This window comes from Alosa pseudoharengus, unplaced genomic scaffold (assembly GCF_046254945.1).
Source record: "Alosa pseudoharengus isolate Yale_2024_CS ecotype anadromous, Long Island Sound unplaced genomic scaffold, YU_APseudo_1.1 YU_APseudo_1.1_scf_19, whole genome shotgun sequence".
In the NCBI taxonomy this organism is placed as follows: Eukaryota; Metazoa; Chordata; class Actinopteri; order Clupeiformes; family Clupeidae; genus Alosa; species Alosa pseudoharengus.
The window spans coordinates 29520891-29532756 of record NW_027468657.1 but is presented as its reverse complement, the minus strand read 5'-3'; the positions used below and the strand labels follow the sequence as shown (position 1 = coordinate 29532756).

At 41.9% G+C, this 11866-nt stretch overlaps 2 protein-coding genes across 2 annotated transcripts; one reads left to right on the top strand and one right to left on the bottom strand.

The window, feature by feature from the left end:
• Positions 1 to 2836: 2836 nt before the first annotated feature.
• On the top strand, positions 2837 to 4564 carry urp1 (urotensin-related peptide 1). Its single transcript, XM_076292960.1, has 5 exons — positions 2837 to 2939; positions 3748 to 3849; positions 3960 to 4000; positions 4132 to 4237; positions 4533 to 4564. The coding sequence occupies exons 1-5, from the start codon at positions 2837 to 2839 to the stop codon at positions 4562 to 4564; spliced, it is 384 nt and encodes a 127-aa protein (XP_076149075.1).
• A 483-nt stretch (positions 4565 to 5047) lies between these two features.
• On the bottom strand, positions 5048 to 9601 carry clic2 (chloride intracellular channel 2). The gene is made up of 6 exons (XM_076292239.1): positions 9296 to 9601; positions 7784 to 7893; positions 6887 to 7012; positions 6677 to 6777; positions 6266 to 6447; positions 5048 to 5959 (listed from the first exon to the last, which is right to left on the bottom strand). The coding sequence occupies exons 1-6, from the start codon at positions 9347 to 9349 to the stop codon at positions 5798 to 5800; spliced, it is 735 nt and encodes a 244-aa protein (XP_076148354.1). The 5' UTR covers positions 9350 to 9601; the 3' UTR covers positions 5048 to 5797.
• Positions 9602 to 11866: the final 2265 nt, after the last annotated feature.

Genomic DNA, 11866 nt, shown 5'->3' with positions numbered 1-11866 from the left:
GTATGTATTGCCAGTATTGTGACAATAGATTCATCTAATTATTAAGTATTTGATAGTAATACCAAAAACATTCAGTGTTCTGTTTGTTTGTTTTTTGATGTTATTTCTACATTGCTTTGGTGGAAATTGGATAGGGAAAAGAAAATTAATCCTTGTTGTTTCTTAATCACCCTGTTGTTTACAGACTAACAGTATTATGTTGAAACAGGGTCAGAACTGTGCTGTGAAATTGCCTTCTTACCTTAGTTGAATCACCAGTCTAATGGTTTATTCCCTGCACTGATATGAGTTACAGTCATGAGTTAAATTAAATCACAATTTATAAGTGGACATTGTGAACCCTGTAGCTCAGATGTAAAAATATCCATTTATTTGTAAGGTACATATTCACCATTTCATGGTGGAGAGGCCCGAGACGGGTTTATTAGCTACTTCTTGTGAATTTGAAAGAGAATTAAGTGTTTCACAAGAGATCATGACTTATGGGGCCATAAAATTGTGTTATATTTTAGTTAATGTGTTGAGTTTTTTTCTTTACTTGGTGATCCAGAGGCATGGCACCCTTACTACAAGGACATCCTAATGCTTTGAAATCAACAAAAAAAAATTGTTTGTATGTTGAGTGCAATAAACCTTGTCTGTGCAATAAATGTCTGATTGTCTTCATGGGCTTTGAATGTTACGAGATTTTAGGTTAAGATATTAATAATTCAAATGAAATTGAAATTAAAAGGGAAAATATTGTTTGAAACGTCAAAAAATGCTGCTGAGAGTTTCACATTTTCAGCTCTGTTGATGGCTTGCGACAAAAGACTGGCGTACCCCTGACAACTGTTGATTACTTTTAGTTTGGATTACAGTCCGGTACCAAAGAGGCTGAAAGGGGGCTTGTCAGCTTCTTTTTACCATAGTACCAAATAAGTGAGTAGGTTATGTGATGACACACTTTTATCTAAACGTGGTTTGCAACATCAATGTCTAATGTTAATTGTAGAGAAAAGATGTGAAGTAGGCTAGCCTATAGAACTATTAGATGTAAGTTATATCCTAAATAATGAGGAGAACATTATGAAAAGCATAACATGAAGTCTTGTAGTCCTATGTTGCCATGGAGTTAAGTAAAGCCATGCTGGCACTGAACAAAACCGCAGACACAACATCATACATACTGAACAGAATCGCAGACACAGACAGATAGTGAAATAAATCGCACCATTAATTAAAAAGGCTGTATCGAAAAATAAACAACACAATAAGAGAATTAGAACCAACACATTCCCTCTGCATAGTTTTTCTTAAACTAAAGCAGGACAGTATCTATAGTTGTGGATGTGGTGAATCTGGACACTAATTGATTAATTGTTTTCTGGTGTGCTGTCTGAATGGGGTAATTGATTTTAAGGTGATTGATTTTTATCAGACGGTGTAAACACATTATCAGACAGATAGGCCGACTGAACTGAATCACATCAGCAATTAAAAATTGGCCGTATCAAAAAATAACCACCTTCACCTAAAATCTAGCTTTGGTGAGAATTAGATTTGGAAAGGTACCTTAACATGTGGGGTTGAGGATCAAAGGGATCAAAAAACATAATTTTGGGTGTCTGACTATCTCACCAATAGATTCAGACAGACAGTTACTTTGAAAAAGTATGGCCTCAGATCTGGCATAACCAGACATGCATTATTGCTCATATTACATATCATTGCAACACATAGTTTTCTAACCATTCATATGCATGGAGTATATTCTGTAAGAAGAAAACCACTGAAGTAGAGAATATTCTTTCAGATTTGGAGGAGATATTCCCTCTATGTTCCCCCTGTGTGCGTCATCCTCTGCAGATTCTCTCCGTGCTCCATCACAGCCTGCACAGATGAGAAACTGCAGAGTGATGCGCCCTTTTCAGCTGCAGTCTCAGACGCCCACAGACAGCCTGATCCATCACGGCACGACACTCTGGAGTTTGGTGAAGCGCCCTCTCCTTCTTATTAAGCATCCTTCACCTTTGATGAACAGTTGACAACATTCCCCACCAGTCTAAAAAACCCTTATAAACAGGGTCATGGGTGTTTACCACAAATTCTTGGTGTATTTTGTACTAGGCCTATTTGAGCAATTTGTTTTTTTAAATGTCATCACGTATTTATTAGATAGTCAAATTCCAGAGTCAAATTCCTTGTTTGTTTATGCAAACCTGCAATAAAGCTGATTCTGATTCTGATAGTGATTCTGATAGTGATCTCTGCGTTCAGTAACCACAACTAATACTATGATTTTGTTTTGTTTGCTGATCTGTTGGCTGATTTGTGTGGTGTTAGTCTGCTCTAGTAGGCCTGGTGCAATACGGAAAAATCACCACACAAACCAAGGGGACATCAAACGCATCATGCATGAGATAACAGGCAAAGACAAAAGGCTTTGGTTTTAGGGCCTGGTCCCCCAAACCTCAATTAGCCCTGTGCTGCCCAGGAGATGGTTCTTTTTCGACACAGCCACGAGTCTTTATGTGTGACGGCAGACCCAAAGTCAATGGATGGGGGAAAAAATGGTGTCAGACATGAAAAATTTAGCTGACCAGCCACTGACTGGCTTTGAAGAGTAAACATTTGTTAGGTGTCTCTCTGTGCAAGCAGAGATAGGGAGGCCGTGAATTGGCAGTGCAACCTGAATTGCGTCCATGACGGGGGACTCATCGTGTCAAAACCATTAATGCCGGGATGGGGTGACATGAAATGTATTGATCGCATTGGGACAGATGGCCTCGGCAGATATAAAAGTCAAGTCCTGTTTCGGACGGAAAGGTAGTTTGGAACCTGAGGTGCTCTCATCATGATCTCTGTCGCGGTGTTGTCCTTCCTGGCTGTGATGTGCTCCACATGGAGTAGTAACGCCTTTCCACTTTACTCAGATACACCACTGGAAGCTCAAGAGGGTAAGCTGTTACTGATTCTTTCATACTCGTTTACCTTGATAATTCTGTATTTTTGTGTGTATAGGTATTAAAAGATATATGTTTCATGATTTATGAAATTTAAAACATTTTACAGACAGTGCTAAAATATTGACATGATTAGGATTTTAATCATTTCTGTAGTTACTGTATGTGGTTTCTGTAGTGGTGTAGCTGAAAAAGTTGGATCAGAAGTCTCCTGCTCCTTTAAATTGTCTAAACTGTAAGACTGTGAGTCTCAAACTTGAAGGGGTGATAACATTAATGCCGGATAATGAAAGGAATGTCTTGAATGTATGTGGGAAGGAGAGGATAGCCAGCTGCCTAACACCTCTGTATATATAGCTCATGGAGAGAAATCATTCAACAGAGATCAGGGTACAATGTGAGGCTTTGATAACTTAGAAAATTCCCACACCCACAACTCAATTAGCATTAAGATAAAATTGTGCAGAACAAATACCTGGACTGTCAGGCAGTGTTTTAGATCTCGGAGCTAGATTTCTTGGCTTATTTTGAGCCTCTTTGGCAGCTTGCAGCTTTTAACTGTTAAATCTTAATCAATGTTCACTTGTACGTGTTATGTCTCAGCCCACTCCCACGACAGCCTGCTGCGAGTTCAGTCTATTTAGGAGACTGCTACTCTGCCATTTAGCGCTTTTAATGGCTTCAGTGTTATCCTGCATGCAGAGTGTTTGCTCGTTTTTTATCACGGGTGGTGCAGCCAGTGAGCTCTAAAGAAAGCAGAGGTGGGCGGCTTTATTGATGCCATTGTGTCCCGTCCTCTCAGACCTGCTGGGGAAACTGGTGGAGGAGGTGGAGGAGAGCCAGAGCAGAGATGCAGGCGAGTCGAGAGGAGTCAAAAGCATCTACCCCCTACTTCTGGACCAGGGCAGAGAGAGTCTGGGGAAAGGTGAGCGTGTGGTTTAGATAGGTGTAAGAGGCCATTCCAATGTCATGATCAACATTTTTCATTGTCACTATTTTGTCCTCATTTTGCAGGTGAGAAACAATCTTTTGAACAAGAGAAAATCAGCAACATGGTAAGATCCTCTTTCGGAAAGTTCTATCATGACCAGCTTCATAATCGGTCTTTACGCACAACAATGAACTGTTGAAGTGGTGCCACAGTGATACGATTTCAAAGTTAGGAACTGTCTTGTTGTAACTTCAGGTGGATGGCCTAAAGGAAGTGGTGATGAAGCTTGCGGCAGCAAACAAACTTCGCTCCCAGGGATTCACACGATCTGACCAGAGCTTGCCAAAAAATAATAAAAGAGGTGAGTCAGATCCAGCACAAATCCTCTTAAATGTCTTTTGATATAAAATGCATTGCAAATACAACTCTCACTGATTACCACTTACAATACGCATAGTCCTTTCACATTTTTGACAATGGTATTTTTTATGTATTGCACAATTGAAGTACTGTGTCTTGGTGCTAGGAGACATGAGAATAAACAGTGTGAGGACTCAACCTTCAGATACTGTTTTGAGTATTTTGCAACACGATTTCATATATTTCACTTTCTTCTGCCCCCCCCCCCCTTCCCTCTCCTCCTGTCTCACATGCAGCTTGTTTCTGGAAGTACTGCGTCACAAACTGATGGGAGTTCAGTGGAGAGGGAAACCTCTGAGCTCGTCTGTATAAAATCATCCATCATATGCTCATCACTTGCCGTAGCCATCAAATAACTATCAGACGTCCTTAACACAATGACTGTTTTATAGTGTTCAAAAGCTGTCATAAATAAAGGATATATTTTTAATGAACTTTAGAGCAATCTAGCATCGGTGCAATAAAAAAGAATCCTCTTGTTATATGGGTGAAATGATGTGCTGTGTGTGTGAGAAGAGCCCTGTGTTGAACAAAATGGCCATGTCATCATGATGAGTGTCCTAATTTTTCACTGTAGGTGAATGACGTTTGATATAGCATTTAGATATCATACAGATAACAACTCTTTAACAGACGTATAATTACAGTTTATGAGGTAGCTAACAGTTTGAGCATGTCTCATAAAAGTGTTTTAAGTATCCACAGTAGGGCGTTTTCTGTGTTTCTGTCACTCCCACAGACACAAAGATCATATCTTTAGAATCTTTTATTTTTTTTACATTTAAAGCTGAAATATTTCAATCTAGGTCATACTATATCAGATGATTTCAACAGTATAACAGTACAACCATTTATGTGGAAACCCTGTTATTTTTGGTACTTAACATTTATTCGTTGAATAAAACACTGTGAACTGTGTTGATGCGGAAATAATGTACTGCTATACCTTGTCACAACCTTGTAATTCTAAAAGTCATTCCATTCAATGCATTTCAATCACACAGTTGACAAGATTAAATAAAATAAACATGCAAGCACATTTAGTCTCATACAAAAGTATTAACACTTATTTACAATATTAACAAAATTCTAAAGTGGATATACAGTCAATTGCACACTTGGCCTTTCTTTGGGGTTTGCAGTATTGAGTATCACTTGCATTTGTCTATATTCTTTGCTGATATATACTACACATGAACAGTCAGTTGCAGCCATTCCACATTTGCTGAAATACCTGCGGATTATTTTTTTCCCCTTAATGCAGTGCATAAAACATTCTATTGAAAGCTGAAGGTTCTGGAATTTTGTCTAGGAATATTTTGTATTTTGACAAATTTTCCAGACCACTATTCTCTTTTTAAACCTATAAGACTTTCACATGGGCACCCTTATATAAATGTAGCATAAAAACATATGTACACTTAGGCCCCACCTGTGGCAAAGCCAATGGCAAAACTCTCTTTAGTAACAGTGTGTGAATCGGGGGAAGACTGGTGAGGGTTTACTGCCTTTTGGTGGACACACTCAGATAGGCCTTCTCGATCTCAATGTCAGCAGGGCAAGTCTGTGTGAACTCCTCTCTCTCATAGGCGTTCCTCAGGTAGCGCCAGACGCCTGTGAACTGGGTTGGGATCTCAAAGCCACAGTACTTCTTAGCTGCCACCTTTAAAATAATAAAGAAAACTATGTTTTACTGCTCAGATGGAAACATTTGAAACACTGACCCAAACTTACAGAAAGCAATTTAAAAACATTCACTTTAGGTTCCAAATCAAATAATAATAATAATATATATATATATATATATACTCTTTTGATCCCGTGAGGAAAATATTTATTGTAGTAAAGAGATATTCCTTGTATTAAGATATTCCAAGTTCTTTAATGGAATTTAATTCCACCCATTTTCACCTTTCTGACACTCAGTCAACTCTACAGACTTTTATGGAGACCTGGAATAGTGTCTGACCTTGATGATGTGTAGTTTGGGCAGCAGGTTGCAGTCGGCCAATGTCAGGCGGTTGCCGTCCAGGTACTTCCTCTTGGAGACGATGATGTTTTCCCTGGAGTTGTGGTCAATCTCTTCAGGCAGGGGATTGTTGAGGAAGTCATCCAGACGTTTAAACTCACGCAGCAGGTTCTTCTCCTGAACTGCAATAGGATAAACATTTGCTTAATGCATGAGATTTATCATTGTTTTTTTTTTGTCAAATATTTAAACAATTTTAAGGAAAAAAATATTCTGTGGTCATGCTGTTTTGTATCCTAAGCCTTATCTGAGGTATTTAACAGTTGACGTGCAAAGGCAAACCACACATGAATAGCCTTCATACTCTATATGTGACAGCATAACAACAACTAACCCTTAAACTTTACTTACAGGCGTTAGTGGGACTGTTTTTTATATAAGCAGAGAACTTGGCAAAGATGTCTGCTCCAACATCAAAGGACTCCTTGTTGAGGGGACTGAGATGTGGGTACCTGAGGTGCAAAAGAGAAGCCGAAAAAAAAAAAATCATGACTATGGTCAACCTTCCCCTATGCAGCTCTAGCGAAAGTACATTCGAGCTCAACAATTGCTTCTACTCACGTTGGAGGGGCAAGGGTCTGCTCCAGAAACTCTTCGATCTTGATGAAGTCTGTTTTCAGTGTGCCGTTGTAGAGCAGGAAAGGGGGGTTGGTCCCAGGGGCTAATGCCTTCAGCTCCTCTGGCTTCCTGAAGACCACACAAAAGGCAAGAGTGAGAGTTAGTGTGTGTTTTTGTGTGGTTTTTTTAGTGTGTTTGTGTGTGTGTGTGTGTTTGTGTGTTTTTTTGAGTGTGTGTGTATGTGTGTTTTTTTTAGTGTGTGTGTGTGTGTGTGTGTGTGTGTGTGTGTGTGTGTGTGTGTGTGTGTGTGTGTGTGTGTGTGTGTGAGAGAGAGAAATGGATTAAATGTGTTGATAGACTACCAGGGAGTGGACCTTAGACACGACAGCTCTTTCCTTGGCCAGCGGGCACTGAACTCTGTGTGCTTATATGCACAAGTGGCCTGAAGGCCTGATTGATGACTCTAAAAGCACACTTACTCATTAAGTAATCACAAGCCTGTGGGAGAGGCTAGATATGTGAAAAGGGTGGATGCCGCCCAGTGTTTATCTGAACGCTTAATTTTTTTGGCCTTTGTTCAAAGCGTCCTGAATTTATTTGCTCTGTAAGACCAAAACCAATTCTTCTCTTAAAAGAATGACTTGATTATTCAACTGTTTGCTTAGAGTGCCATGGGACTGTTTGTCGATTTTGTGGCGAGATTTTGGGTGCGCCCCTCCCAGTTAAGCAAGAGAGGTTAAGTTTGGGCGAAACAAATCCATAAAAAATGAGGACAAAAATCATAGATAAAATAATTTCGATTCCAAGTTGGTCTCCTGCGTCAATAAAGATTGGACTTGTTTCTCAAACAAAGGAACATTTGGGATTTCAAAGTGTTTTTTGGGAACAGGGCTTGCTTACTTCTTCATGTCGACGGTGGTCACGGTAAACTTGACTCCTTTCAGCCAAAGCACCATGAAGAGTCTTTGACAGAAGGGGCAGTTGCCCACATTCTCTCCATCGTGGCCCGCCTGCAAGCACACACAACCTACGGTTAGCAACCACACACCCAGACACAGCATGCCTTAAAGGACACATACTGTACATAGTTTAAGACATTATGTGAATTCACAAGATGCACATTGACACAGCAAAAGACACTCGCACCCATATTCGAGAGCACATGATTTTTATCTTTTTAATGTTTGCTAATCATATGATCTTGGGTAATATAAGATTTTGGTAGCTGACACACACACACACACACATACACACACACACACACACACACATCATGCTGTGTGGGGGGAAGGTGGTTGGGTTATTTTAAGGAGAGGAAAAACATGCATTGTCCTAGCGGGAGAGATAGCGGATATTAGCAGTGCTGTCACTCCTCTGACCACACACCTGCCCCACGTGACGGACTGCTTTGATAAGAGCGCCACTGCCAACGACACAAACAAACAACTGCAGACGCTTCAAATGTAGCGAGTGGGGCCAGAACAGAACTCTTGCTCCGTCGCCGCACAAAGGGACGGAAAGGGGTGCACACAGGACACAGAGGGGAAAGAAAATCCCTTTGAGACTTGAGACCTCATCAGCCTCAGCGCTGGCCTCAAATGGAGACATCAAAACAGTATTTTTTTCCAGATCTGGTTTTGATGTCTCCGTTTGAGAGCCAGCGCTAAGGCTGATGAGGTCTAAAGCGTGCGTGAGTGTTTGTGTGAGTTGCTGTGGGTGTGTCCGTCACGGGCTTTGGGCCAGGGGTGTCCCTGTTCTGTCGCTATAAAGCTTCAGTGTGTGTGAGAGTGTGTGTGTGTGTGTGTGTGTGTGTGTGTGTGAGTGTGTGTGTGTGTGCGTGTGTGTGAAGATAAGATGCATGTTGCTGCCTGCTGTATGTTTATTGATAAAGGTCGACGTCATCGAGAACAGTTACACATGCTCATCAGCAGCTCCCTAGCACGACACTCTGGGTTTACGTAACCATGGCACCGACACCCATGACATGGGCATAAACTTAAGATTCACACACGATGCCCACAATGATCTCTGCCCTCTGTCACAACCAGCTCTGATTGGTTGTGCACCAAATGTGGACCAAATATCACAACCTCAAAAAGGCACTTGTTAAGTTTTAAGCCTTAAAAGGATGCAGTCACCATACTTAACATTATTATCATGCCAAAAAAAAAAAAAAAGAAAAGGAAATATTTTTAATCCATAGTCTTCTTATGTTTTCCCTCCTCCGGACTTGAAAACAATCTGACAGACAAATCTTGTGGTCCAAACAAATGAAAATCAAAAGATCAAAAAGTAGAGTCATGTCACAAAGTTGTTGAAGTTAGATATCCTAAGAGACTGTGTGTGGATGCTCTTCTTCCACTGAACTTCCACTGAAATACTTAAGAAAAAAAAAGGAAATCAGAAACAGACCTTAATGAAGAGTTCGATGCTGGGGTCTTTGTTGGAGTTTTGCCTCTGTGCCATGTTGTCCTCAGGGGATGATGATTAGTCGTCAGTAGTGTAAGTCCAGTCCTCTGAGCAAGCACAGCAGTGTCAGAGAGCACAAGTACAAAGCACCAATAAACTGGCAACTCCTTCCCGAGCCGTATAAATATGTGTCTGTCCGCTATTGCGCAAAAACGTCAGAGCGTCTGAGGACAGTGAAAAAGAAAAGCTTTGTTTTTTGAGAGGGTTGACGCGAGTCTGCTTGGCTCCTGTATGACTATCACTCCCTGAGCACACTTTTTAAAAAGTCTGAGGAGGAGAGGGAGGGGCCCCCGAGGATGGGCGTGGGGTGTGTGCTCTCATATAAACACCCTGCCAGAATCAGAGCTCAAAATAGCAGCAATTTTTACCTCCTGAAACATGACGAAAACACTGTAGTGACACATACCCCGCATTGATACGCACGAGGGGCACAGGAAAAAGGGGAGGTGTTAATAGCCACGGAGCCCCTTGTTTGCCGATCGAACTCCTCTGTGAAACTGCCACTGGGCTACACTCACAAAGCTTTCACTATGCTCCGTCACAATGTACCTCCTTTCCTGCCTTCATTCAATTTGGGGGGGGTGGGGGGTATGAGGAAGGGGGGGGGGCACATGTTAGAAACACACGCCCTTCCCTTTACGATTTTAGAGGACAAGGTAGGCCTACACATGTAGCTTTCCATGAAGGACTCCTTTGAGTTTAGTCATTAATTCCATCCGTTTTTTTTTTTTTTTTGCTGTTGAAAATAAGGGGAGTATTTTTCCTCCTCACTATTTCCAAATATTAAAATAGAAGAACGTCACATTGTACTGCACAGCAACTCCACAAGATTGATTTTTTTTTGGTAACTTTTTTTTCTTTTTTTTTTGTCCACTCTATTTCTGTGGAAACCATATACTGTATAAAATAGGTGGAAACGCATAATTTCACTGCTTGTGCATTTTTGTGAGTGGAGTCAGTGATTAGTCATGCTGGAGGTGTGGACTCCCGGATTCCAGCTTGGATTGGAGATCCCTTTGAGCAGAGATGTACGATGGGGGGAGTGGGAGTAGGACGGGAGGAGTGTTTGAGTGTGAGTGTGTATGTGTGGTGTGTGTGTGTGTGTGTGTGTGTGTGTGTGTGTGTGTGTGTGTATGTGTGTGTGTGTATGTGTGGTGTGTGTGTGTGGTGTGTGTGTGTGTGTGTATGTATGTGTGGTGTGTGTGTGTGTGTGTATGTGTGGTGTGTGGGTATGTGTGTGTATGTATGTGTGTGTGTGTGTGTGTGTGTGTGTGTGTGGTGTGTGTGTGTGTGTGTGTTTGTGTGTATCTGTGTGTGTGGTGTGTGTGTGTTAGTGTGTATCTGTGTGTGTGGTGTGTGTGTGTGTATGTGTTTGTGTGTGTCAGTGTTTGTGTGTATCTATGTGTGTGTCAGTGTTTGTGTGTATCTATGTGTGTGTTTGTGCAATCATACGTAATTGAAAAGGTCCTTCTGGTCCCATATATAGTACTGAATAAGCGAGGACATGGCCTTTCTTGATGCTTAATCAGTCATGTTTCTAAGACCTGCCCAGTCCTTCATTGACTGAAGGAGTTTCTCATTGTGGAATGTCAGTGTGCATTAGGATGCCTGTGACCTTGTTTGGTTTTAACAGGGAGGGTATGCTCTGCATGAGGTTCTTGTTGAGAACCTTGACCTTGACATGGGCAATTGACATAATGAATGGTTGAGACGGCCAGATTGTAAACTTGTGAAACACTTGGACTTGCTTCAGAAATTTCACAACACACAAACATCGAGACGGTTCACCCGGGAATGCAGAAACAAAATTACAACATTAGTCATTCTGATAGCTTTAATGGGTCTCACAGAGCAGTTTCATTTCTCCTTTTTAAACGTCTTTCTTTTTCCCTAGCTTTCAAAGATTTGCATCACATACACACACCAGAGCTGGCGGGTGTTGGAGTTCCCCCCACAATTTCTGAGAAATGATGGCTTTTATGGGAAACCATCTTTGGGAGGAGGGTAGCACAGCATTAGTTTGTTCAAAAGGCGAATGAACAAAGATCAGATAAAGGGGAGCTCTGTCGGAGAAGAAAGTGAAGTCCTGAGAGACGGAGGAGACAGGAGTCTGTGGGGAATAGAAACATCAGTGCTGTCAGATCTTATGTGTCCTTGTGAGACGGACTAGGAGTTTCCCCAACTGGAGGAGGAGGAACGAGGACGGGGCCGGTGAGGGGGGGGGGGGGGGGGGGGGTGGGGTGGGGGGAGGCAAGAGAACAAAAGCTTGAAATGGAAACCCGGACAAATCCTGGAAATTAGGCACACAACACTCCGGCGTGCACAGGAAGCCCGGCAGGGCAGCCGCCGCCCCCCCTCCACCCCCCTCAAAGCCTCCTGGGACTCTGAGTCAGGCAGGCAGTCCGGCTGGCAGATAGGCAGTCAAGAGTGTGGAGCCAGTGACCACAACCACCACAGCACAGTGGGCCACCTCTCACTCTCCCCTCACGTCAGACTGGACACTTTCTAATCAGC

What these genes read in the sequence shown, in the direction of transcription:
- urp1 (XM_076292960.1), top strand. Translation starts at nt 2,837, where the DNA reads ATGATCTCTGTCGCGGTGTTGTCCTTCCTGGCTGTGATGTGCTCCACA. An exon ending in AAGAGAAAATCAGCAACATG is followed by an intron (nt 4,001 to 4,131) that starts GTAAGATCCTCT and finishes TTGTAACTTCAG; the next exon opens with GTGGATGGCCTAAAGGAAGT. An exon ending in GCCAAAAAATAATAAAAGAG is followed by an intron (nt 4,238 to 4,532) that starts GTGAGTCAGATC and finishes TCTCACATGCAG; the next exon opens with CTTGTTTCTGGAAGTACTGC.
- clic2 (XM_076292239.1), bottom strand. Translation starts at nt 9,349, where the DNA reads ATGGCACAGAGGCAAAACTCCAACAAAGACCCCAGCATCGAACTCTTC. An exon ending in CAGACCCTTGCCCCTCCAAC is followed by an intron (nt 6,778 to 6,886) that starts GTGAGTAGAAGC and finishes TTTGCACCTCAG; the next exon opens with GTACCCACATCTCAGTCCCC. An exon ending in CCAAACTACACATCATCAAG is followed by an intron (nt 5,960 to 6,265) that starts GTCAGACACTAT and finishes ATTATTTTAAAG; the next exon opens with GTGGCAGCTAAGAAGTACTG.